Source organism: Anomaloglossus baeobatrachus, chromosome 12, assembly GCF_048569485.1.
Source record: "Anomaloglossus baeobatrachus isolate aAnoBae1 chromosome 12, aAnoBae1.hap1, whole genome shotgun sequence".
In the NCBI taxonomy this organism is placed as follows: domain Eukaryota; kingdom Metazoa; phylum Chordata; class Amphibia; order Anura; family Aromobatidae; genus Anomaloglossus; species Anomaloglossus baeobatrachus.
The window spans coordinates 129027396-129053237 of record NC_134364.1 but is presented as its reverse complement, the minus strand read 5'-3'; the positions used below and the strand labels follow the sequence as shown (position 1 = coordinate 129053237).

The following is a 25842-nucleotide window of genomic DNA, read 5'->3' as shown; positions in this document are numbered from 1 at the left end:
CCAAGATACGTTAGTGATTGAGTCGGTGATAGGATCGACTTTGGAAAGTTGATGATCCATCCGAAAGACTGTAGGGTCTCCAGCGTAGCATTCAGGCTGCGCTGACATGCCTCTTGAGAGGGAGCTTTGACCAATAAATCGTCTAGGTAAGGGATCACCGAGTGTCCCTGAGAGTGCAAGACTGCTACCACCGCCGCCATGACCTTGGTGAAGACCCGTGGGGCTGTCGCCAGACCAAATGGCAGAGCTACGAACTGAAAATGGTCGTCTCCTATCACAAAACGTAGAAAACGTTGATGTTCTGTAGCAATTGGCACGTGGAGATAAGCATCTTTGATGTCTATTGAGGCAAGGAAGTCTCCTCTGGACATTGAGGCAATGACAGAACGCAGGGTTTCCATCCGGAACTTCCTGGCGTGCACATGTTTGTTGAGCCGTTTTAGGTCCAGAACAGGACGGAACGAGCCGTCCTTTTTTGGAACCACAAAGAGATTGGAGTAAAACCCTTGCCCTTGTTCCTGAGGAGGGACTGGGATCACCACTCCTTCCTCTCTTAGGGAGTCCACCGCCTGCAGCAGAGCATCTGCTCGGTCTGGATGTGGGGAGGTTCTGAAGAACCGAGCTGGAGGACGAGAATTGAACTCGATTCTGTACCCGCGAGACAAAATGTCCGTCACCCACCGGTCTTTGACCTGTGACATCCAAATGCCGGAAAAGCGGGAGAGCCTGCCCCCGACCGACGATGCGGAGTGAGGGGGCTGGAAGTCATGAGGTAGCCGCTTTGGAAGTGGTACCTCCATTTGCTTTCTTGGGGCGCGTGTGAGCCCGCCACGAATCTGAGTTTCTTTGCGTCCTCTGAGTCCCTTTGGACGAGGTAAACGGTGTCTTGCCCGAACCTCGAAAGGACTGAAACCTCTGCTGCCACTTTTTCTGCTGAGGTTTGGTTGTTCTGGGTTGTGGTAAAGAGGAGTCTTTACCCTTGGACTGCTTAATGATATCAGCCAATGGCTCGCCAAACAGTCTATCTCTAGATAAAGGCAAACTGGTTAAACATTTTTTGGAACCAGCATCTGCTTTCCAGTCCTTTAACCACAAGGCTCTGCGCAAAACTACCGAATTGGCGGACGCCATTGAGGTGCGACTGGTAGATTCTAGGACCGCATTGATAGCGTAAGACGCAAACGCCGACATCTGCGTGGTAAGGTGCGCCACTTGCGGCACTGCTGGATGTATGATAGCATCCACTTTTGCTAAGCCAGCTGAAATAGCCTGGAGTGCCCATACGGCTGCGAATGCCGGAGCAAACGACGCGCCGATAGCTTCATAGACAGATTTTAACCAAAGGTCCATCTGTCTGTCATTGGCATCTTTAAGTGAAGCGCCATCCTCCACTGCAACTATGGACCTAGCTGCGAGTTTGGAAATCGGGGGGTCTACCTTTGGACACTGTGTCCAGCGCTTGACCACCTCAGGGGGGAAAGGGAAACGCGTATCTTTAGATCGTTTAGAGAAACGCCTTTCTGGGTGAGCGTCGTGCTTCTGGATTGATTCTCTGAAGTCAGCGTGATCCAACAAAGCACTCAATTTACGCTTGGGATAAAGGAAACGAAACTTCTCCTGCTCCGCAGCCGCCTCTTCTGCTGAAGGGGCTGGGGGAGAAATATCCAACAGCCTATTGATGGCTGAGATAAGGTCGTTTACCATGGCATCCCCATCAGGGGTATCCAGGTTGAGAGGGGTTCCAGGAATGGATTCCTGATCACTCTCATCAGACACATCACAGGGAGACTGATTGCGCTGAGACCCTGAGCAGTGTGATGACGTCGAGGGTCTTTCCCAGCGAGCTCGCTTAGGGTGGCTGGGGCTATCATCTGAGTCATAATCCTCGGCCTGTGAAGCCGGGGACCCCCCTGTGGGCTGGATTAATTCCAAGTGAGGGGGACCTGAGGACAGAGGCCTCGCCGTGCCCAAAGACTGAGCCCCATGCATAGATTGCAAGGTTTCAAGGATTTTTGCCATAGAGACAGACATATTATCAGCAAAAACTGCAAAGTCTGTCCCTGTCACCGGGGCAGAACTTACAAGCGTCTCAGCCTGGGTCACTACCTCTCCTGACTCCGGCTGGCGAAGCAGCACCGGGTCGGAGCATTGCACACAATGGGGGTCATCGGAGCCTGCTGGTAGATTAGCCCCACATGCAGCACACGCAGTATACACAGCCCTAGCCTTGGCAGCCTTGCGTTTTGAGGATGGCATGTTGTTGCTTCCACAGAGGGATCTGGGAGATGCAGCCAGAAGCGACCTCACAGTGCAAGAAATACAATATCTCTATATCCTACACAGTACACCGATACACCGTGAGGCACTAGAGGGACCAGCACAGAAAAATCGCTTACCGCCCGCTTAAAAAGCGGGTGTGTGGTCGCCAGATAGCCCCTAGTCCAGGTCTCCCAGAGCCTTGCGTCCTTCCTCCAGCCAGACTGCATGTAATGGCTGCCGGCGTCCTGAGAGAGAAGGGGGGCGGGCCCTGGGCGTTCCTGGCTAAGAGCGGGAAGCCTGCTTCCCTCTGTGCCTAGTGTGAGGGCTGGAGCATGTAAATCAGGCTCCAGCCCTCGTCGCTGCTAGCGAACAGCGTCTCTCCCCTACCCTGAATGACAGGGTGGGGGCGGGAACGAATCGGAGCTGCCGGCGTCCTAGGCCCAAAAAGCCGGGGACTCAATTTATAACCGCCGCCGCCGTAAAAGCGCGGACGGCGGATCCCCGGCGCACCACAAGTCACAGCAGCGCCGCCCGGTCCAGAGGGGGTCGGCGCTGCGTTCCCATACACAAAAAATCCCCCAGTAATCTGTAGGGACACTAACTCCAACGTTGCGGTCCCCGGCGCACTACAACACCCAGCCAGCCCGGAGTGTGTCTGTGCCTGCCGGGGACACAGAGTACCTGTATGATGCAGGGCCTGTCCCTGATCGTACTCCTGCTCCGTCTCCATCAGGTTCTAATGGGTCTGTGGATGGAGCCCGGCGTCAGAGCTGAGAGGCCGGCAGGATCCCACTTCCACAGAGCCCTACCAGGGGATGTGGAAGGAAAACAGCATGTCAGGCTCCAGCCCTGTACCAGCAATAGGTACCTCAACCTTACAACACCATCCAGGGGTGAGAAGGGAGCATGCTGGGGACACTATATGTGTCCTCTTTTCTTCCATCCGAAATAGTCAGCAGCTACTGCTGACTAAAAACTGTGGAGCTATGCATGGAATGTCTGACCTCCTTCGCACACAAAGCTAAGAAGGGAATTTTGTTACTTACCGTAAATTCCTTTTCTTCTAGCTCTTATTGGGAGACCCAGACGATTGGGGTATAGCTACTGCCCTCTGGAGGCCACACAAAGCACTACATTAAAAGTGCAAGGCCCCTCCCCCTCTGGCTATACCCCCCCCGTGGTATCACGGGTTCTCCAGTTTTAGTGCCAAAGCAAGAAGGAGGAAGCCAATAACTGGTTTAAACAAATTAACTCCGAATAACATCGGAGAACTGAAAAACCGTTCAACATGAACAACATGTGTACCCGCAAACAACAAAAAAACATCCCGAAGGACAACAGGGCGGGTGCTGGGTCTCCCAATAAGAGCTAGAAGAAAAGGAATTTACGGTAAGTAACAAAATTCCCTTCTTCTTCAGCGCTCTATTGGGAGACCCAGACGATTGGGACGTCCAAAAGCTGTCCCTGGGTGGGTAAATAAATACCTCATGTTAGAGCTGCAAAACAGCCCTCCCCTACGGGGGTGTCACTGCCGCCTGCAGGACTCTTCTACCTAAGCTGGCATCCGCCGAAGCATAGGTATGCACCTGATAATGCTTGGTGAAAGTGTGCAGACTGGACCAGGTAGCTGCCTGGCACACCTGTTGAGCCGAAGCCTGGTGACGTAATGCCCAGGACGCACCCACGGCTCTGGTGGAGTGGGCTTTTAGCCCTGAAGGAACCGGAAGCCCCGCAGAACGGTAGGCCTCTAGAATTGGTTCTTTGATCCATCGAGCCAGGGTGGCTTTAGAAGCCTGCAACCCCTTGCGCGGACCAGCGACAAGGACGAAAAGTGCATCGGCACGGCGTATGGGCGCCGTGCGGGAAATGTAGATTCTGAGTGCTCTCACCAGATCTAGCAAACGTAAGGCCTTTTCATACCGGTGAACCGGATGAGGGCAAAAAGAAGGCAAGGAAATATCCTGATTAAGATGAAAAGAGGATACGACCTTAGGAAGAAACTCCGGAATGGGGCGCAGCACAACCTTGTCCTGGTGGAACACCAGGAAGGGAGCCTTAGATGACAGAGCTGCCAGCTCAGACACTCGCCGAAGCGATGTGATCGCAACAAGAAACGCCACTTTCTGCGACAGCCGAGAAAAGGAAACTTCCTTCAGAGGCTCGAAGGGCGGCTTCTGGAGAGCAACTAGTACCCTGTTCAGATCCCATGGATCTAACGGTCGCTTGTACGGGGGCACAATATGACAGACCCCCTGCAGGAACGTGCGCACCTTAGGAAGACGTGCTAGACGCTTCTGAAAAAACACGGATAGTGCCGAAACTTGCCCTTTAAGGGAGCTGAGCGACAAGCCCTTTTCTAACCCCGATTGCAGGAAGGAAAGAAACTTGGGCAATGCAAATGGCCAGGGAGACACTCCCTGAGCAGAGCACCAGGACAAGAAAATCTTCCACGTTCTGTGGTAGATCTTAGCCGAATTCGACTTTCTAGCTTGTCTCATTGTGGCAACGACTCCCTGAGATAATCCAGCAGATGCTAGGATCCAGGACTCAATGGCCACACAGTCAGGTTCAGGGCCGCAGAATTCTGATGGAAAAACGGCCCTTGGGACAGTAAGTCTGGTCGGTCTGGCAGTGACCACGGTCGACCGATCGTGAGATGCCACAGATCCGGATACCACGACCTCCTCGGCCAGTCTGGAGCGACGAGTATGACGCGGCTGCACTCGGATCTGATCTTGCGTAGCACTCTGGGCAAGAGCGCCAGAGGCGGAAACACGTATGGGAGCTGAAACTGCGACCAATCTTGAACCAAGGCGTCTGCCGCCAGAGCTCTTTGATCGCGCGACCTCGCCATGAATGCCGGGACCTTGTTGTTGTGCCGGGATGCCATTAGGTCGACGTCCGGCACTCCCCAGCGGCGACAGATTTCCTGAAACACGTCCGGGTGAAGGGACCATTCCCCTGCGTCCATGCCCTGGCGACTGAGGAAGTCTGCTTCCCAGTTTTCTACGCCTGGGATGTGAACCGCGGATATGGTGGATGCTCTGTCCTCCACCCACATTAGAATGCGCCGGACTTCTTGGAAGGCTTGCCGACTGCGCGTCCCTCCTTGGTGGTTGATGTATGCCACCGCTGTGGAGTTGTCCGACTGGATTCGGATCTGCTTTCCTTCCAGCCACTGTTGGAAGGCCAGTAGAGCAAGATACACTGCTCTGATCTCCAGAACATTGATCTGAAGGGTGGACTCCTGCGGAGTCCACGTCCCCTGAGCCCTGTGGTGGAGAAATACTGCTCCCCACCCTGACAGACTCGCATCTGTCGTGACTACTGCCCAGGATGGGGGCAGGAAGGATCTTCCCTGAGACAATGAGGTGGGAAGGAGCCACCATTGTAGAGAGTCTTTGGCCGTCTGGGAAAGCGAGACTTTCCTGTCCAGGGACGTTGACTTCCCGTCCCATTGGCGGAGAATGTCCCATTGAAGTGGGCGCAGATGAAACTGCGCAAAGGGAACTGCTTCCATGGCTGCCACCATCTTCCCTAGGAAATGCATGAGGCGCCGCAAGGGATGCAACTGGCCCTGCAGAAGAGATTGCACCCCTGTCTGTAGTGACCGCTGCTTGTCCAGCGGAAGCTTCACTATCGCTGCTAGAGTATGAAACTCCATGCCAAGATACGTTAGTGACTGAGTCGGTGATCGGATCGACTTTGGAAAGTTGATGATCCATCCGAAAGACTGTAGAGTCTCCAGCGTAGCATTCAGGCTGTGCTGACATGCCTCCTGAGAGGGAGCTTTGACCAATAAGTCGTCTAGGTAAGGGATCACCGAGTGACCCTGAGAGTGCAAGACTGCTACCACCGCCGCCATGACCTTGGTGAAGACCCGTGGGGCTGTCGCCAGACCAAATGGAAGAGCTACGAACTGAAAATGGTCGTCTCCTATCACAAAACGTAGAAAACGTTGATGTTCTGTAGCAATTGGCACGTGGAGATAAGCATCTTTGATGTCTATTGAGGCAAGGAAGTCTCCTCTGGACATTGAGGCAATGACAGAGCGGAGGGTTTCCATCCGGAACCTCCTGGCGTGCACATGTTTGTTGAGCCGTTTTAGGTCCAGAACAGGACGGAACGAGCCGTCCTTTTTTGGAACCACAAAGAGATTGGAGTAAAACCCTTGCCCTTGTTCCTGAGGAGGGACTGGGATAACCACTCCTTCCGCTTTTAGGGAATCCACCGCCTGCAGCAGAGCATCTGCTCGGTCTGGACGTGGGGAGGTTCTGAAGAACCGAGCTGGAGGACGAGAATTGAACTCGATTCTGTACCCGCGAGACAAAATGTCCGTCACCCACCGGTCTTTGACCTGTGACATCCAAATGCCGGAAAAGCGGGAGAGCCTGCCCCCGACCGGCGATGCGGAGGGGGGGGGGCTGGAAGTCATGAGGTAGCCGCTTTGGAAGCGGTACCTCCATTTGCTTTCTTGGGGCGTGTGTGAGTCCGCCACGAATCTGAGTTTCTTTGCGTCCTCTGAGTCCCTTTGGACGAGGTAAATGGTGTCTTGCCCGAACCTCGAAAGGACTGAAACCTCTGCTGCCACTTTTTCTGCTGAGGTTTGGATGTTCTGGGTTGTGGTAAAGAGGAGTCTTTACCCTTGGACTGCTTAATGATGTCAGCCAATGGCTCGCCAAACAGTCGATCTCTAGACAAAGGCAAACTGGTTAAACATTTTTTGGAACCAGCATCTGCTTTCCAGTCCTTTAACCACAAGGCTCTGCGCAAAACTACCGAATTGGCGGACGCCATTGAGGTGCGACTGGTAGATTCTAGGACCGCATTGATAGCGTAAGACGCAAACGCCGACATCTGCGTGGTAAGGTGCGCCACTTGCGGCACTGCTGGATGCATGATAGCATCCACTTTTGCTAAGCCAGCTGAAATAGCCTGGAGTGCCCATACGGCTGCGAATGCCGGAGCAAACGACGCGCCGATAGCTTCATAGACAGATTTTAACCAAAGGTCCATCTGTCTGTCATTGGCATCTTTAAGTGAAGCGCCATCCTCCACTGCAACTATGGATCTAGCTGCAAGTTTGGAAATCGGGGGGTCTACCTTTGGACACTGTGTCCAGCGCTTGACCACCTCAGGGGGGAAAGGGAAACGCGTATCTTTAGATCGTTTAGAGAAACGCCTTTCTGGGTGAGCGTCGTGCTTCTGGATTGATTCTCTGAAGTCAGAGTGATCTAACAAAGCACTCAATTTACGCTTGGGATAAAGGAAACGAAACTTTTCCTGCTCCGCAGCCGCCTCTTCTGCTGAAGGGGCTGGGGGAGAAATATCCAACAGCCTATTGATGGCTGAGATAAGGTCGTTTACCATGGCATCCCCATCCGGGGTATCCAGGTTGAGAGGGGTTCCAGGAGTGGATTCCTGATCACTCTCATCAGACACATCACAGGGAGACTGATTGCGCTGAGACCCTGAGCAGTGTGAAGACGTCGAGGGTCTTTCCCAGCGAGCTCGCTTAGGGTGGCTGGGGCCATCATCTGAGTCATAATCCTCGGCCTGTGAAGCCGGGGACCCCCCTGTGGGCTGGATACATTCCAAGTAAGGGGGACCTGAGGACAGAGGCCTCGCCGTGCCCAGAGACTGAGCCCCATGCATAGATTGCAAGGTTTCAAGGATTTTTGCCATAGACACAGACATATTATCTGCAAAAACTGCAAAGTCCGTCCCTGTCACCGGGGCAGAACTTACAAGCGTCTCAGCCTGGGTCGCTACCTCTCCCGACTCCGGCTGGCGAAGCAGCACCGGGTCGGAGCATTGCACACAATGGGGGTCATCGGAGCCTGCTGGTAGATTAGCCCCACATGCAGCACACGCAGTATACACAGCCCTTTTTGCCTTGGCCGCCTTGCGTTTTGAGGATGACATGTTGCTGCTTCCACAGAGCGATCTGGGATATGCAGCCAGAAGCGCACCTCACAGTGCAAGAAATACAATATCTATATATCTGTACCCAGTACACTGATACACAGTGAGGCACTAGAGGGACCAGCACAGAAAAATCGCTTACCGCCCGCTTAAAAAGCGGGTGTGTGGTCGCCAGATAGCCCCTAGTCCAGGTCTCCCAGAGCCTTGCGTCCTTCCTCCAGCCAGGCATGCATGTAATGGCTGCCGGCGTCTCGAGAGAGGAAGGGGGGCGGGCCCTGGGCGTTCCTGGCCAAGAGCGGGAAGCCTGCTTCCCTCTGTGCCAAGTGAGAGGGCTGGAGCATGTAAATCAGGCTCCAGCCCTCGTCGCTGCTAGCGAACAGCGTCTCTCCCCTACCCTGAATGACAGGGTGGGGGCGGGAACGAAACGGAGCTGCCGGCGTCCTAGGCCCAAAAAGCCGGGGACTAAATTTATAACCGCCGCCGCCGTAAAAGCGCGGACGGCGGATCCCCGGCGCACCACAAGTCACAGCAGCGCCGCCCGGTCCAGAGGGGGTCGGCGCTGCGTTCCCAAACACAAACAATCCCCCAGTAATCTGTAGGGACACCAACTCCACGTTGCGGTCCCCGGCGCACTACAACACCCAGCCAGCCCGGAGTGTGTCTGTGCCTGCCGGGGACACAGAGTACCTGTATGATGCAGGGCCTGTCCCTGATCGTACTCCTGCTCCGTCTCCATCAGGTTCTAATGGGTCTGTGGATGGAGCCCGGCATCAGAGCTGAGAGGCCGGCATGATCCCACTTCCACAGAGCCCTACAAGGGGATGTGGAAGGAAAACAGCATGTCAGGCTCCAGCCCTGTACCAGCAATAGGTACCTCAACCTTACAACACCATCCAGGGGTGAGAAGGGAGCATGCTGGGGACACTATATGTGTCCTCTTTTCTTCCATCCGAAACAGTCAGCAGCTACTGCTGACTAAAATCTGTGGAGCTATGCATGGAATGTCTGACCTCCTTCGCACACAAAGCTAAAACTGGAGAACCCGTGATACCACGGGGGGGGTATAGCCAGAGGGGGAGGGGCCTTGCACTTTTAATGTAGTGCTTTGTGTGGCCTCCAGAGGGCAGTAGCTATACCCCAATCGTCTGGGTCTCCCAATAGAGCGCTGAAGAAAAACTGGAGAACCCGTGATACCACGGGGGGGGGTATAGCCAGAGGGGGAGGGGCCTTGCACTTTTAATGTAGTGCTTGTGTGGCCTCCAGAGGGCAGTAGCTATACCCCAATCGTCTGGGTCTCCCAATAGAGCGCTGAAGAAAAGAAGGTAAGGAGATATCCTGATTAATATGAAACGAGGATACTACCTTAGGGAGAAACTCCTGAATGGGGCGCAGCACTACCTTGTCCTGGTGGACCACCAGGAAGGGAGCCTTGGATGACAGCGCTGCTAGCTCAGACACTCTCCGAAGAGACGTGATCGCTACCAGAAAGGCCACTTTCCGTGATAGTCGAGAGAGTGAAACATCCGTCAGAGACTCGAAAGGCGGCTTCTGGAGAGCAACTAGTACCCTGTTCAGATCCCATGGATCTAACGGCCGCTCGTACGGGGGGGACGATATGACCAAACCCCCTGCAGGAACGTGCGTACCTGCGGACGTCGTGCTAGACGCTTCTGAAAAAAACACCAATAGCGCCGAGACTTGCCCTTTAAGGGAGCCGAGCGACAAGCCCTTTTCCAACCCAGATTGCAGGAAGGAAAGAAAAGTAGGCCATGCCAATGGCCAGGGGGACACTCCTTGTACAGAGCACCAGTAAAAGAAAAACTTCCACTTCCGTGGTAGATCTTAGCAGACGTGGGCTTCATAGCCTGTCTCATGGTGGCAACGACCCCGTGGGATAATCCTGAGGACACTAGGATCTAGGACGCAATGGCCACACAGTAGGTTCAGGGCCGTAGAATTCAGATGGAAAAACGGCCCTTGGGACAGTAAGTCTGGCCGGTCTGGTAGTGCCCACGGTTGACCGACCGTGAGATGCCTGTCGCCAGAGCTCTTTGATCGTCATGAAAACCGGGACCAAGCTGTTGTGCCGATTCGTGAAACCCGTCCGGGTGCAGAGACCATTCTCCTGCGTCCACGCCCTGGTGACTGAGGAAGTCTGCTTCCCAGTTTTCTACGCCCGGGATGTGAACTGCGGATATGGTGTATGCTCTGTCTTCCACCCCTAGCAGAATCCGGCGGACTTCCTGGGAGGCTCGCCGACTGCGTAGTCCGCCTTGGTGGTTGATGTATGCCACCGCTGTGGATTGTCCGACTGAATTCGGATCTGTTTGCCTTCCAGCCACTGTAGGAAGTCTTGCAGGGCCATATGCACTGCCCAGAGCTCCAGACAATTGATCTGAAGAGTGGACTCCTCTGAAGAGAGTCCTTGATCGTCTGAGAAAGGGGGACGTTCCTGTGTAGGGACATCGACTTCCCCTCCCATTAGCGAAGAATGTTCTATTGAAGTGGACGCAGATGAAACTGCGTGAAAGGGACTGCCTCTGGATGAGGTGTCTCCTTGAAGGAGAGACTGCACCCCCGTCTGTAGTGACCGCTGTTTGTCCAGTGGAAGCTTCACCATCGCTGAGAGAGTGTGAAACCCCAAGCTAAGATATGCCAGCGATTGGGTTTAACTTTGAAAAGTTGAGGACCCACCCGAAACTCTGGGAAGTCTCCAGCGCCATGTTCAGGCTGTGTTGGCATGCCTCTTAAAAGAGTGCCTTGACAAGTAGATGGTCTAAGTAAGGGATCACAGGGTGACCCTGAGAGTGCGGGAGTGGTCCCACTGCTGCCATGAACTTGGTGAAAACCCGTGGGGCTGTCGCCAGACCGAAGGGTAGGGCTACGAACCGAAGATGCTCGTCTTCAATAACGAATCGTAGCAAACGCCGGTGCTCTGGAGCAATCGGCACGTGGAGATAAGCATCCTGATGTCTATTGATGCTAGGAAATCTCCTTGAGACATTGAGGCAATGACGGAGCGGAGGGATTCCATCCGGAACCGCCTGGTTTTCACGTGCTTGTTGAGCAGTTTAAGGTCCAGAACGGAACGGAAGGAGTCGTCCTATTTTGTCACCCCGACCAGATCGGAGTAAAAAGTGTCTCTTGTTCCTGAGGAGGAACCGGGATTACGACTCCTACTGCCTGCAGAAGAGCCTCGGCTCGGCCGGTGAGGAAGTTTTTGCGACAAACTGTCTCTCACCCACCGGCCATTGACCTGTGGCAGTGAAATGTCGCTAAAGCGGGGGAGTCTGCCACCGACCGCGGACGCGGAGAGAGAGGGCTGAAAGTCATGAGGAAACCGCCTTGGTAGCGGTTCCTCCGGCTGCCTTCTCCGGGCGTGATTGAGCCCGCCAGGAACCTGCGCCCCTCTGAGCCTTTTGAGTCCTGTTGGACGAGGGCAATTGGGACGTGCCCGAGCCTGGGAAGGACCGAAACCTCGACTGTCCCTTCTCCTGATGGGTCATGTTTGATAGCTGGGGTAAGGAAGAATCCGTACCCTTGGACAGTTGAATGATTTAATCCAACCGCTCACGAAACAGTCTGTCACCAGATAAAGGCAATCTGGTTAAGCACATTTGTGGAAGCAGCATCTGCTCCAATCCCTTAACACTAGGAGCGTAACAACACGGAGTTGGCGGACGCCACTGACGTACGGCTCGTAGAGTCCAGGACAGCATAAACAGCTTGAGTCGCAATGCCGACATTGCGAGGTGAAGGACGCTACTGCGGCCAAGATGTACATGTGACCGCGTCCCTCTGCGCAATACTAGCTGAAATAGCTTGGAGTGCCTCTATGGCTGCGAATGCCGGGGCAACCGACCCGCCGATAGGGCTGTCTGTCTGTCAATGGCATCTTTAAGTGAATTCCCATCTTCCACTGCAACTATAGATCTAGCCGCAAGCCTGGAGATTGGGGGATCCACCCTTGGAGCGCTTGAGCACGTCAGGGGGGGAAGAGACAACGCGTATCTTCAATACGGTTGGAGAAAAGCTTATCGGGATAAGTGTGGTGTTCCTGGACTGCTTCTCTGGAGTCAGAGTGACCAGAAAAGTACTCAATATACGCTTGAGATACCGAAATAGGGATTTCTTCTGCTGTGAAGCTGACCCCTCCACTGGAGGAGTTGAGGGAGAAATACCCAACCTTCCATTGATGGACGCTATAAGATTATTCACTATAGCGTCACCATCCGGTGTATCCGGATTGAGAGCGGTCTCAGGATCGGAGTCCTGAACAGCTACGTCTGCCTCATCATACAGAGAGTACTGTGATGAAGTCGAGGGCCGTTCTTAGGGAGCTCGCTTAGGCCGTCTGGGACTGTCGTCCGTGTCAGAGCCTGCACCCTGGGATGCATGGGACCCTCCTGGAGCCATGATTTGTTTCGAAATCAGGGTGGCCAGGGGCATTGAATCAACATTGCCCAAGGTCTGTCTGGACTGCAAAGTCTGTAAGATGTTAGTCATAGCCACAGACAATATATCAGCGGAAACTGCAACTCCGTCCCTGGACAGGGATCACAGGTGGTTCTTTTGGCCACCTGTAGCAGAGACCCCGTTGAGTAATTGCACACACTGGGGGTCCTGGAACAGTCGCATGCAGTACAAGCAGCATAGAAAGCGTGTGCCTTGGCACCCATGCCTTTTTTTTTTTTTTTTTTTTTTGCTGTTGCTGTCTAGCCATCTAGGAGCATTAGCCAAGAATAGCGACCGTACAGTGCAATGTATAGCATACAAGCATGAAGTACAATAAACACTTCAGCACATGCAGTACAAGGAGCATAGAAAGCCTGTGCCTTGGCACCTTTGCTTTTCTGCTGCCGTTGTCTAGTTATTCAGGAGCATTAGCCAGGAAAAGCGACATACAGTGAATGTATAGCATACAAGCATGAAAATAACCACTGCAGCACATGCAATCCAAGCAGCATTGAAAGCTTGTGCCTTAGCACCCTTGCTTTTCTGCTGCTGTTGTCTAGTCATCCAGGAGCATTAGCCAAGAATAGCGACATGCAGTGAATGTACAAGCATGAAAATAAACTCTGCAGTACATGCAATCCAAGCAGCATTGAAAGCTTGTGCCTTAGCACCATTGCTGTTTGCTGCCGCTGTCTAGCCATCTAGGCGGGTAGACAGCCAAGAATAGCCCTTACAGTGCAATGTAAAGCATACAAGCATAAAGGACACATGACACTGCAGCACATGCAAGACAAGCAGCATATAGAGTCTGTGCTTTAGCACCCCTGATCTTTTGCTGCTGTTTCTAGGTCTGCATCCTGAATAGCGACCGTACAAAAGTACAACAGGACACTTCGGCATTAGTGGGTCAGCACTTTAGTTGCCGCTTACCGCCCGCACAAAAGCGGGTGTGTGGCGCCGGAATCCTGTGCTGGTAGCTCAGTGTCTCCGTTTTCCCGCTCTGCGTGCCGGAATGGCTGCCGGCGTCCAGAGGAGAGGGGCGGGCCGAGGGCGTGCCCGAGACAAGAGCGGGAACCCGGCGCCCACTGTGTCTAGTAAAGGGGGCTGGAGAATGCAAATAAGGCTCCAGCCCTCGGCGCTGCTATAGAACAGCGTCTCTCCCTGTCCCTGAGTGACAGGGTGGGGGCGGGGAACGAAGCGGCGCTAGGCCGCAAAAGCCGGGGACTAAAGTTAGAAGCGCCGCCGCCGTAAAAGCGCGGTCGGCGCGTCCCCGGCGCACTACAAGTCGCAGCTGCGCCGCCGCTCCAGGGGCGGTCGGCGCGGCGGTCCCCACACGTAAAGTCCCCCAGTAATCTGCAGGGACTATAAGCCCAGCGCACAGCGCTACAGTCCCCGGCGCACTAGCACACCCAGCAAGCCTGGAGTGTGCGTGGCCTGCCATACGGGGACACAGAGTACCTGAAAGTTGCAGGGCCTTGTCCCTGAACGGCACTCCCGCTCCACATCCAGCAGGTTCTATGGGTCTGTGGATGGAGCCCGGCCTCAGGGCTTGGTGGCCGGAAAGATCCCACTTCCTCAGAGCCCCTCAGGGGGATGGGGAAGGAAAACAGCATGTGGGCTCCAGCCTCCGTACCAGCAATAGGTACCTCAACCTTACAAACCGCAAGTGGGGTGAGAAGGGAGCATGCTGGGGGCCCTAGTATGGGCCCTCTTTTCTTCCATCCGATATAGTCAGCAGCTACTGCTGACTGAACAGTGGAGCTTATGCATGGATGTCTGACCTCCTTCGCACAAAGCAGAAAACTGGTGAGCCAGTGATCCCACTGGGGGTGTATAGCCAGAAGGGGAGGGGCCTTACACTTTTTAGTGTAATTGCTTTGTGTGGCCTCCAGAGGCAGTGCTATACACCCAATCGTCTGGGTCTCCCAATGGAGCGCCGAAGAAAGAGCAAGAGGACCGAAGGGGGGGAAAAAGAGCAAGAGGACCGAAGGGGGGGAAAAAGAGCAAGAGGACCGAAGGGGGGGAAAAAGAGCAAGAGGACCGAAGGGGGGGAAAAAGAGCAAGAGGACCGAAGGGGGGGAAAAAGAGCAAGAGGACCGAAGGGGGGGAAAAAGAGCAAGAGGACCGAAGGGGGGGAAAAAGAGCAAGAGGACCGAAGGGGGGGAAAAAGAGCAAGAGGACCGAAGGGGGGGAAAAAGAGCAAGAGGACCGAAGGGGGGGGGGGGAGAGCAAGAGGACCGAAGGGGGGGAAAAAGAGCAAGAGGACCGAAGGGGGGGAAAAAGAGCAAGAGGACCGAAGGGGGGGAAAAAGAGCAAGAGGACCGAAGGGGGGGAAAAAGAGCAAGGGGACCGAAGGGGGGGAAAAAGAGCAAGAGGACCGAAGGGGGGGAAAAAGAGCAAGAGGACCGAAGGGGGGGAAAAAGAGCAAGAGGACCGAAGGGGGGGAAAAAGAGCAAGAGGACCGAAGGGGGGGAAAAAGAGCAAGAGGACCGAAGGGACAAAAGAGGAAGAGGACCGAAGGGACAAAAGAGGAAGAGGACCGAAGGGACAAAAGAGGAAGAGGACCGAAGGGACAAAAGAGGAAGAGGACCGAAGGGACAAAAGAGGAAGAGGACCGAAGGGACAAAAGAGGAAGAGGACCAAAGGGACAAAAGAGGAAGAGGACCAAAGGGACAAAAGAGGAAGAGGACCAAAGGGACAAAAGAGGAAGAGGACCAAAGGGACAAAAGAGGAAGAGGACCAAAGGGACAAAAGAGGAAGAGGACCAAAGGGACAAAAGAGGAAGAGGACCGAAGGAACAAAAGAGGAAGAGGACCGAAGGGACAAAAGAGGAAGAGGACCGAAGGGAAAAAAGAGGAAGAGGACAGAAGGGGGAAAAAAGAGGAAGAGGACAGAAGGGGGAAAAAGAAAAGAAAGTGAGACAGAAAAAGCAAGGAGGACTGAAAGTAAAAAAACCGAAGCGTTGAGGGCAGAGCAAAGACAGGAACGGAGTAGGGCAAAGAGGAAGAGCCCGGTCCTCTTTATTATTACTGCTGATAGAGGAGATCCATGCTTGGCACAGAGAGTGATGCCACCAGGGCGGCGCTGTACATTCCACTGGTGGCCACAATACTGAGGAACTGACAACTCACATGAGAAATGGTAGCCTAGGTTGTCACCGTGCTTTCCACAGACCCCGATGACGTGCGTGCAGGCTCCCCCCTCTCACCCGCTGAGCCCGGAGTAGGACGGCATCTGTGATATGAGCGCGTTCATTAAGGTCCATGGAGACTGTAAACCCCGAGATGGAGCGATCACAGAGAAATAATAATGAATGCCTGGCCTTGGAGAGCGGTCCTCGCAGACCGGACTACTGGAGGTCCAGCCCTTAAGTATCAGCTCGGGGTTCATTAGCAGCGGAGCAGCGGCACCCCCCACCTTCCATCACTAATAATCCCCTGCCATCTTTAGAAAGTAATTAGCTGCTTGAAAGGAGCTTGCAGCACCGGCGGCCGAGAGACCCACTGCGGGAAAGAACGCCTCGAGCCGATCAGACTCAGGAACTTAACCCTCGCCTGCCTGCAACATACAAAGTCCTGCATTTACTACACAGAGCCCTCTGCCTCAGATCAGACCCCCGCACGTTTCCAGGACCCCCACTCATCCACACGATATATGGGGAAGGGGTCTCCAAGAGTGACAGCTCAGTCTGGGAAAACCCCTCTCATCAGGCAGGCGATCCCTCGTGTCTCTCAGCACATCCCCCTGAAATCCTCTGTGCTGCTTAGCCTTCCTGTACAGGTAATCAGACAGCGGCCGGTCCCAGGAGCTGACAGTCGGCAGTTTCCTGCGCTCCGCGCGATCTCACATCCCTGATTGTAATTACCCAAGAAGTATGCGGAAAAAGAAAATACGGCGCTCGCCAGGGTCGTGCCCTCTCCCAGGGAGAACGTGTTTGCTTAATGTTTCCCGAAATATCGAGGGCGCCTCCCCTGCCCGCCATGCTGGGAATGTGGGGGCACAGAACACTGGGCAGAGGGAACCGCGGCCTGCGGGAAGGAAGGGGTTAACCCAATGTTAATGTTACACCAGGAAACCAGCCCCCGACCCCCATCATCTACCCCAGCACCGGCCCCCCGACCCCCATCATCTGCCCCAGCACCGGCCCCCGACCCCCATCATCTGCCCCAGCGCCGGCCCTCCGACCCCTATCATCTGCCCCAGCCCCCCGACCCCCATCATCTGCCCCAGCGCCGGCCCCCCGACCCCCATCATCTGCCCCCCAACCCCCATCATCTGCCCCAGCGCCGGCCCCCCGACCCCCATCATCTGCCCCAGCTACAGAGCCAGCACCGGCCGCCCATCATCTGCCCCGGCTATAGAGCCAGCACCGGCCCAGGACCCCCATCATCTGCCCCGGCTATAGAGCCAGCACCGGCCCAGGACCCCCATCATCTGCCCCGGCTTTAGAGCCAGCACCGGCCCAGGACCCCCATCATCTGCCCCGGCTATAGAGCCAGCACCGGCCCAGGACCCCCATCACCTGCCCCGGCTATAGAGCCAGCACCGGCCCAGGACCCCCATCACCTGCCCCGGCTATAGAGCCAGCACCGGCCCAGGACCCCCATCACCTGCCCCGGCTATAGAGCCAGCACCGGCCCAGGACCCCCATCACCTGCCCTGGCTATAGAGCCAGCACCGGCCGCCCATCATCTGCCCCGGCTATAGAGCCAGCACCGGCCCACTAAACCAGCATTTGCTCCAGTGTAGGTGTAGAATGAGCCCCGGATCCCTCATGGCTGGCATTTACCTTCTGTGCCTGCGCGGCATCTGACAGCACCAGGCAGAACAGCCCCAGGCACACCTCCTCGTGCTGGCTCGCTCCTTTACACACCTGGAAACAACAGATAAAACAGAATAAATGAAGCAACGGAGGAAAGCAGAGCGCTCAGTGATCCAGGGCGGGGGAAGGGAACAAAGCGCTCAGTGATCCGGGACGGCATGAGAGAGGACTGTGGAGCACTCAGTGATCCGGGGTGGTGGGGAATGGTGTGATAAGTCAACTGGAGGATGGGGGAGTGTAGAGGTAGGGGGGGGCAGAGCGCTCAGTGACCGCGGGGGGGGGGGGGTTTGTTGGGGGGTGAGCAGAGTGCTCAGTGATCATGGGGCATTGGGCAGGAGGGGGGAGCAGCAAGGGCTCAGTGATTGCAGAAAGGGGGGGGGAGGGGGGAGCAGAGCGCTCAGTGACGGCGGGGGGAGCAGAGCGCTCAGTGACGGCGGGGGGAGCAGAGCGCTCAGTGACGGCGGGGGGAGCAGAGCGCTCAGTGACGGCGGGGGGAGCAGAGCGCTCAGTGACGGCGGGGGGAGCAGAGCGCTCAGTGACGGCGGGGGGAGCAGAGCGCTCAGTGACGGCGGGGGGAGCAGAGCGCTCAGTGACGGCGGGGGGAGCAGAGCGCTCAGTGACGGCGGGGGGAGCAGAGCGCTCAGTGACGGCGGGGGGAGCAGAGCGCTCAGTGACGGCGGGGGGAGCAGAGCGCTCAGTGACGGCGGGGGGAGCAGAGCGCTCAGTGACGGCGGGGGGAGCAGAGCGCTCAGTGACGGCGGGGGGAGCAGAGCGCTCAGTGACGGCGGGGGGAGCAGAGCGCTCAGTGACGGCGGGGGGAGCAGAGCGCTCAGTGACGGCGGGGGGAGCAGAGCGCTCAGTGACGGCGGGGGAAGCAGAGCGCTCAGTGACGGCGGGGGGAGCAGAGCGCTCAGTGACGGCGGGGGGAGCAGAGCGCTCAGTGACGGCGGGGGGAGCAGAGCGCTCAGTACTTACGTAAGCATTCAGAGCATCGTTGGCCTCTCGCTCCGACACACCGTTAGTCATAGAGGTGACCAGCGCCACGCAGCGCTCCAGCCTCTGAAAGACACAACAGGAGGGTCAGACGGGTGTCTGCTCTCTGTAAGGATGAGCCCCCACTAATGCCACCCTCTAATATCAGGGGCCTCAAGAGTCCAGCAGCATCTGTAATAAGTAATAGCACTCCCGCCCCTGGGGGGCAGGGTGGTCCTGCCCCTCTGCCCTGGTCCCTGGTCATCACCCCCAAGGATGAACACGGCAACTAATTGTCACAGCCATTACTGAATACCCGGCAATAGATGGGTGAAGCACAGGATGAAGAGCGCGCGGGATCTGGACTCCTGCATCAAAGCCCCTCATTTTATGAGGAGGGGAGCGCTCCCCGGTGATGGCTGCCGACAATTATAAATTCCCTCTGAACCGCACCCTCCGGGCCCAGGACCTCCGCACAAAGAGAATCACTGATGCGGTGCAAGGGCCCGGCAAGCACAAGAGTCATTAAGTCTCTCCATTCCGGTCACCACGAGCACCACCTATAAAAGAGAACCGTAGTACCATACAATACCGGGAGCACCCCCCAATGGTCGCCGCGCCCCCGGGACCACCCACCGCAAGGACCGCTGCCGTACCATTGGAAGGGCCCGCAAGGGCTGTCGCCATAGCACCACACCCTGCAAGGGCCGCCGCGCCCCCGGGAGCAACACCCGCCAGAGCCACCATGCACAAATGAACTGAAGCAGGCAGGTTCTGAAGCGCTCCCCTACGACATCGCCCTCACTGCCGGGTACCGGATAACAGCGCCACCCCCCCCCGTATAAGAGGCAGCTCTCTTGGTGACGGACATCAGGTGCGATCACTGACCACGAGCCCCGTGGGGGTCAGGTAACTGCCGACCTCCAGTTACTTCTGTGTAGGATACGTGGAGGCTTGACGTGGCCACACGGCTTCGTTACCTATTCTTCGGCATTATTTAACCCTTTTCAGTAGCGTCATTGATCCAGAACCACCCGAGTGCTCATCAGCTTCCATCTCTACATCTCGCGGTCGTATTTCGGCTCCGGGGTCAGCGCCGCTACTAAACTGATGCCCTCATTAAAGCACAATGGTTTAATTGATCATTAACCCCGACCCCTCTAAGTGAGCCAGTAACTATAGCAACTGAGCAAACAGAAGGCCGGGGTTCCCCCTCTCCTCAGGACAAGAATCGAATGCAGCTCGGTGTCCCCCCATCCACCCAGACGTGTACAAGGCCCCTCCCCCCGGACACGTACGGGCCACGCCGCCCCCCCTCCCCCCGGACAACGTACGGGCCAACGCCGCCCCCCCCTCCCCCCTGACACGTACGGGCCACGCCGCCCCCCCTCCCCCCCATGACACGTACGGCCACGCCGCCCCCCCCTCCCCCCCCTGACACATACGGGCCACGCCGCCCCCCCCTCCCCGACACGTACGGGCCACGCCGTCCCCCCCTCCCCCCCCCGGACACGTACGGGCCACGCCGTCCCCCCCTCCCCCGGACACGTACGGGCCACGCCGTCCCCCCTTCCCCCCCGGACACGTACGGGCCACGCCGTCCCCCCTTCCCCCCAGGACACGTACGGCCCACGCCGTCCCCCCCTTCCCCCCAGACACGTACGGGCCACGCCGTCCCCCCCTTCCCCCCAGACACGTACGGGCCACGCCGTCCCCCCTTCCCCCCCGGACACGTAAGGGCCACGCCGTCCCCCCTCCCCCCGGACACGTACGGGCCACGCCGCCCCCCTCCCTCCCCCCGGACACGTACGGGCCACGCCGTCCCCCCTCCCCCCGGACACGTACGGGCCACGCCGTTCCCCCCTCCCCCCGGCCCCAACGTAACGGGGCCACGCCGTCCCCCCTCCCCCCCGGACACGTACGGGCCACGCCGTCCCCCCCTCCCCCCGGACACGTACGGGCCACGCCGTCCCCCCCTCCCCCCCGGACACGTACGGGCCACGCCGTCCCCCCTCCCCCCGGACCACGTACGGGCCACGCCGTCCCCCCCCTCCCCACCCCCGGACACGTACGGGCCACGCCGTCCCCCCCTCCCCCCGGACACGTACGGGCCACGCCGTCCCCCCTCCCCCCGGACACGTACGGGCCACGCCGTCCCCCCTCCCCCCGGACACGTACGGGCCACGCCGTCCCCCCCTCCCCCCGACACGTACGGGCCACGCCCGTCCCCCCCTCCCCCCGGACACGTACGGGCCACGCCGTCCCCCCCTCCCCCCGGACACGTACGGGCCACGCCGTCCCCCCCTCACCCCCGGACACGTACGGGCCACACGCGTCCCCCCCCTCCCCCCGGACACGTACGGGCCACGCCGTCCCCCCTCCCCCCCGGACACGTACGGGCCACGCCGTCCCCCCTCCCCACGGGACACGTACGGGCCAACGCCGTCCCCCCTCCCCCCGGACACGTACGGGCCACGCCGTCCCCCCCCCCCCCCCCCCCCTCCACCCCCCCCCCCCGGACCCGTACGGGCCACGCCGTCCCCCCCTCCCCCCCGGACACGTACGGGCCACGCCGTCCCCCCCCCTCCCCCCCCGGACACGTACGGGCCCGCGCAGTCGACCCCCAGACACTTTACCTCCTCCAGTTCATCCTTGGCGTCCAGGCTGGTGGAGATCAGCAGTTTTCCTTTGGATTTTTGCTCCATTTTGGGGGGAGTCTCTTCCAATTTCTCACCTTTAAATGGGGGGCCTCCAAGGCAGGGTGCTATATACAGGGAATGAGGAGGGTACTCGAGGGGCTGGGACGTCCCCTCAGACATTTACAAGAAAATTAGGGGCAAACTATGAAATAAGGGGGCTTCTCTAAAAATATCTGGGCTCAATAAAGATCATTAAGAAAAGATCATTAAGAGCGTAAATGTACAACAGATAGATCACATAAAAATGGGTGGGGCTATAAGGATGGGCGCCCCCAACTTACACTGGAGGGCTGAGCAGGATGGGGACCCCAGATTATACTCAGAGGGCTGAGGATGGGAGGTAACTGGTTTATTCTGGGGGCTGAGGATGGGAGATCCCAGATTATACTGGTGGCTGAGGAAGGGGGGTCCCAGATTATACAGGGAGGCTGATGATAGGGGGGGGGTAACAGGTTACACTGGGAGGGTTGAAGATGGGGGTCCGATGTTATACTGGGGTTCTGAGAATGGGTGGGGGTAACGGGTTATACTGGGGGGGCTGAGGATGGGGGTAACAGGTTATTCTGGGGGGCTGAGAAGGATGGGGGTAACAGGTTATTCTGGGAGGACTGAGAAGGATGGGGGTAACAGGTTATTCTGGGGGGCTGAGAAGGATGGGGGTAACAGGTTATTCTGGGGGGCTGAGAAGGATGGGGGTAACAGGTTATTCTGGGGGGCTGAGAAGGATGGGGGTAACAGGTTATTCTGGGGGGCTGAGAAGGATGGGGGTAACAGGTTATTCTGGGGGGCTGAGAAGGATGGGGGTAACAGGTTATTCTGGGGGGCTGAGAAGGATGGGGGTAACAGGTTATTCTGGGGGGCTGAGAAGGATGGGGGTAACAGGTTATTCTGGGGGGCTGAGGATGGGGGTAACAGGTTATTCTGGGGGGCTGAGAAGGATGGGGATCCGAGGTTCTACTGGGAGGACTGAGAAAAATAGAGGTCACAGGTTATACAGGGGAGCTGAAGATAGGGGTCCCAGGTTATTCTGGGGGACTTAGAATGGGGGGTCCCAGGGAACACTTGGGGGCTATAGGAATGGGGAGTCCCAGGTTATATTGGGGGCTGGGAATGGGGGGTCTATAGTGGGAGCTATGAGAAGATGGGGTACCCCAGCTCCTAGCAACGGTCTCTGGGAAGGATGGGGTACCCCTGGCTGCCTACAGGGGCTCTTCAAAGCCTGTGCGTACAGCAGTCTGCCGCGAACCCTATCAGTGATAACACTGAGAATTCGCCCTGTTTCCCGCCTGTACGGCCTCCCCGGGCTTCCCCCCGTCACACACCGGCACCGGAGCTCGCTCCTCCGCTCCTAGTATACACAGGAAGCCATCCCGAGCCCAACAGCCGACGGCCGGAAGCTCCCGCCCTCTCTCCTCCGGCTACCCAATCACACCAAGCAGAAAGTCATGATTGATGGACGTTTTCCCCGCCTCTTTTCGTGACGTTACTTCTACTGGCGTGCTGACAAAGCGTAGACAGGAAGTCCACCGTCCACGTGACCTCCGCTTGGTGCAGGCGGACATGTTTGTTGAGGGCGCTTCGCCACAGGTTGAGTTGTGAGGTGATTCCTGTGAGGGAGTAATAGGCTCTGTTCACACAATGCATCTTTTTTCTGTGGTCCAAAAAAACGCATGACGTTTTGCTGCGCTTTTGCCACGTTTTTGTAAATGCGTTTTTTAAGGAGAAACAAAGTATGATCGGATAATTGATAGAGAATAGATAATGAGAAAGACCAGATAGAATAGCTGCATAGAGGGACAGCAGCTGGGACAGCTGGACAGAGGGACAACAGCTGGGACAGCTGGATAGAGGGACAGCAGCTGGGACAGCTGAATAGAGGGACAGCAGCTGGGACAGCAGCTGGGACAGCAGGATAGAGGGACAGCAGCTGGGACAGCTGGACAGAGGGACAGCAGCTGGGACAGCTGGATAGAGGGACAGCAGCTGGGACAGCTGGATAGAGGGACAGCAGCTGGGACAGAGGGACAGCAGCTGGGACAGCAGGATAGAGGGACAGCAGCTGGGACAGCTGGATAGAGGGACAGCAGCTGGGACAGCTGAATAGAGGGACAGCAGCTGGGACAGCAGCTGGGACAGCTGGATAGAGGGACAGCAGCTGGGACAGCTGGACAGAGGGACAGCAGCTGGGACAGCTGGATAGAGGGACAACAGCTGGGACAGCTGGATAGAGGGACAGCAGCTGGGACAGCTGAATAGAGGGACAGCAGCTGGGACAGCAGCTGGGACAGCAGGATAGAGGGACAGCAGCTGGGACAGCTGGACAGAGGGACAGCAGCTGGGACAGCAGGATAGAGGGACAGCAGCTGGGACAGCTGGACAGAGGGACAGCAGCTGGGACAGCTGGATAGAGGGACAGCAGCTGGGACAGCTGGACAGAGGGACAGCAGCTGGGACAGCAGGATAGAGGGACAGCAGCTGGGACAGCTGGATAGAGGGACAGCAGCTGGGACAGCTGGATAGAGGGACAGCAGGATAGAGGGACAGCAGCTGGGACAGCAGGATAGAGGGACAGCAGCTGGGACAGCTGGACAGAGGGACAGCAGCTGGGACAGCAGGATAGAGGGACAGCAGCTGGGACAGCTGGACAGAGGGACAGCAGCTGGGACAGCTGGACAGAGGGACAGCAGCTGGGACAGCTGGATAGAGGGACAGCAGCTGGGACAGAGGGACAGCAGCTGGGACAGCTGGATAGAGGGACAGCAGCTGGGACAGCTGGATAGAGGGACAGCAGCTGGGACAGCTGGATAGAGGGACAGCAGCTGGGACAGCTGGATAGAGGGACAGCAGCTGGGACAGCTGGACAGAGGGACAGCAGCTGGACAGAGGGACAGCAGCTGGGACAGCTGCATAGAGGGACAGCAGCTGGGACAGCTGCATAGAGGGACAGCAGCTGGGACAGCTGGATAGAGGGACAGCAGCTGGGACAGCAGGATAGAGGGACAGCAGCTGGGACAGCTGGACAGAGGGACAGCAGCTGGGACAGCTGGATAGAGGGACAGCAGCTGGATAGAGGGACAGCAGCTGGGACAGCTGGATAGAGGGACAGCAGCTGGGACAGCTGGACAGAGGGACAGCAGCTGGACAGAGGGACAGCAGCTGGGACAGCTGCATAGAGGGACAGCAGCTGGGACAGCTGCATAGAGGGACAGCAGCTGGGACAGCTGCATAGAGGGACAGCAGCTGGGACAGCTGCATAGAGGGACAGCAGCTGGGACAGCTGCATAGAGGGACAGCAGCTGGGACAGCTGGATAGAGGGACAGCAGCTGGGACAGCAGGATAGAGGGACAGCAGCTGGGACAGCTGGATAGAGGGACAGCAGCTGGGACAGCTGCATAGAGGGACAGCAGCTGGGACAGCTGCATAGAGGGACAGCAGCTGGGACAGCTGCATAGAGGGACAGCAGCTGGGACAGCTGGATAGAGGGACAACAGCTGGGACAGCTGGATAGAGGGACAGCAGCTGGGACAGCTGGATACAGGGGCAGCAGCTGGGACAGCTGGATAGAGGGACAGCAGCTGGGACAGCTGGATAGAGGGACAGCAGCTGGGACAGCTGGATACAGGGGCAGCAGCTGGGACAGCTGGATAGAGGGACAGCAGCTGGGACAGCTGGATAGAGGGACAGCAGCTGGGACAGCTGGATAGAGGGACAGCAGCTGGGACAGCTGGATAGAGGGACAGCAGCTGGGACAGCTGGATAGAGGGACAGCAGCTGGGACAGCTGGATACAGGGGCAGCAGCTGGGACAGCTGGATAGAGGGACAGCAGCTGGGACAGCAGCTGGGACAGCTGAATAGAGGGACAGCAGCTGGGACAGCTGAATAGAGGAACAGCAGCTGGGACAGCTGGATAGAGGGACAGAAGCTGGGACAGCTGGATAGATGGACAGAAGCTGGGACAGCTGGATAGATGGACAGCAGCTGGGACAGCTGGATAGAGGGACAGCAGCTGGGACAGCTGGATACAGGGGCAGCAGCTGGGACAGCTGGATAGAGGGACAGCAGCTGGGACAGCTGGATAGAGAGACAGCAGCTGGGACAGCTGGATAGAGGGACAGCAGCTGGGACAGCTGGATAGAGGGACAGCAGCTGGGACAGCTGGATAGAGGGACAGCAGCTGGGACAGCTGGATACAGGGGCAGCAGCTGGGACAGCTGGATAGAGGGACAGCAGCTGGGACAGCAGCTGGGACAGCTGAATAGAGGGACAGCAGCTGGGACAGCTGAATAGAGGAACAGCAGCTGGGACAGCTGGATAGAGGGACAGAAGCTGGGACAGCTGGATAGATGGACAGCAGCTGGGACAGCTGGATAGAGGGACAGCAGCTGGGACAGCTGAATAGAGGGACAGCAGCTGGGACAGCTGGATAGAGGGACAGCAGCTGGGACAGCTGGATAGAGGGACAGCAGCTGGGACAGCTGGATAGAGGGACAGCAGCTGGGACAGCTGGATAGAGGGACACGCAGCTGGGACAGCTGAATAGAGGGACAGCAGCTGGGACAGCTGGATAGAGGGACAGCAGCTGGGACAGCTGGATAGAGGGACAGCAGCTGGGACAGCTGGATAATGGGACAGCAGCTGGGACAGCTGGATAGAGGGACACGCAGCTGGGACAGCTGAATAGAGGGACAGCAGCTGGGACAGCTGGATA

The 25842-nt window shown here is 57.3% G+C and overlaps 1 protein-coding gene across 4 annotated transcripts in view; it reads right to left on the bottom strand.

Moving 5' to 3' along the window:
• The window catches only part of INTS3 (integrator complex subunit 3), an 80329-nt gene extending 57820 nt beyond the window's left edge, over window positions 1-22509 (bottom strand). For 3 of the 4 annotated variants that reach the window (XM_075330552.1, XM_075330553.1, XM_075330554.1), the window contains exons 1-3: window positions 21070-21325; window positions 18437-18520; window positions 17429-17512 (exon numbers count right to left, since the gene is read on the bottom strand). In XM_075330552.1, coding sequence (XP_075186667.1) covers window positions 17429-17512; window positions 18437-18520; window positions 21070-21252 — 351 coding nt within the window. In that variant the 5' untranslated portion in view covers window positions 21253-21325. Of the gene's footprint in view, window positions 1-17428; window positions 17513-18436; window positions 18521-21069; window positions 21326-22454 lie in introns of those variants that run through there. The other variant, XM_075330555.1, reaches the window with a different exon arrangement.
• Window positions 22510-25842: the final 3333 nt, after the last annotated feature.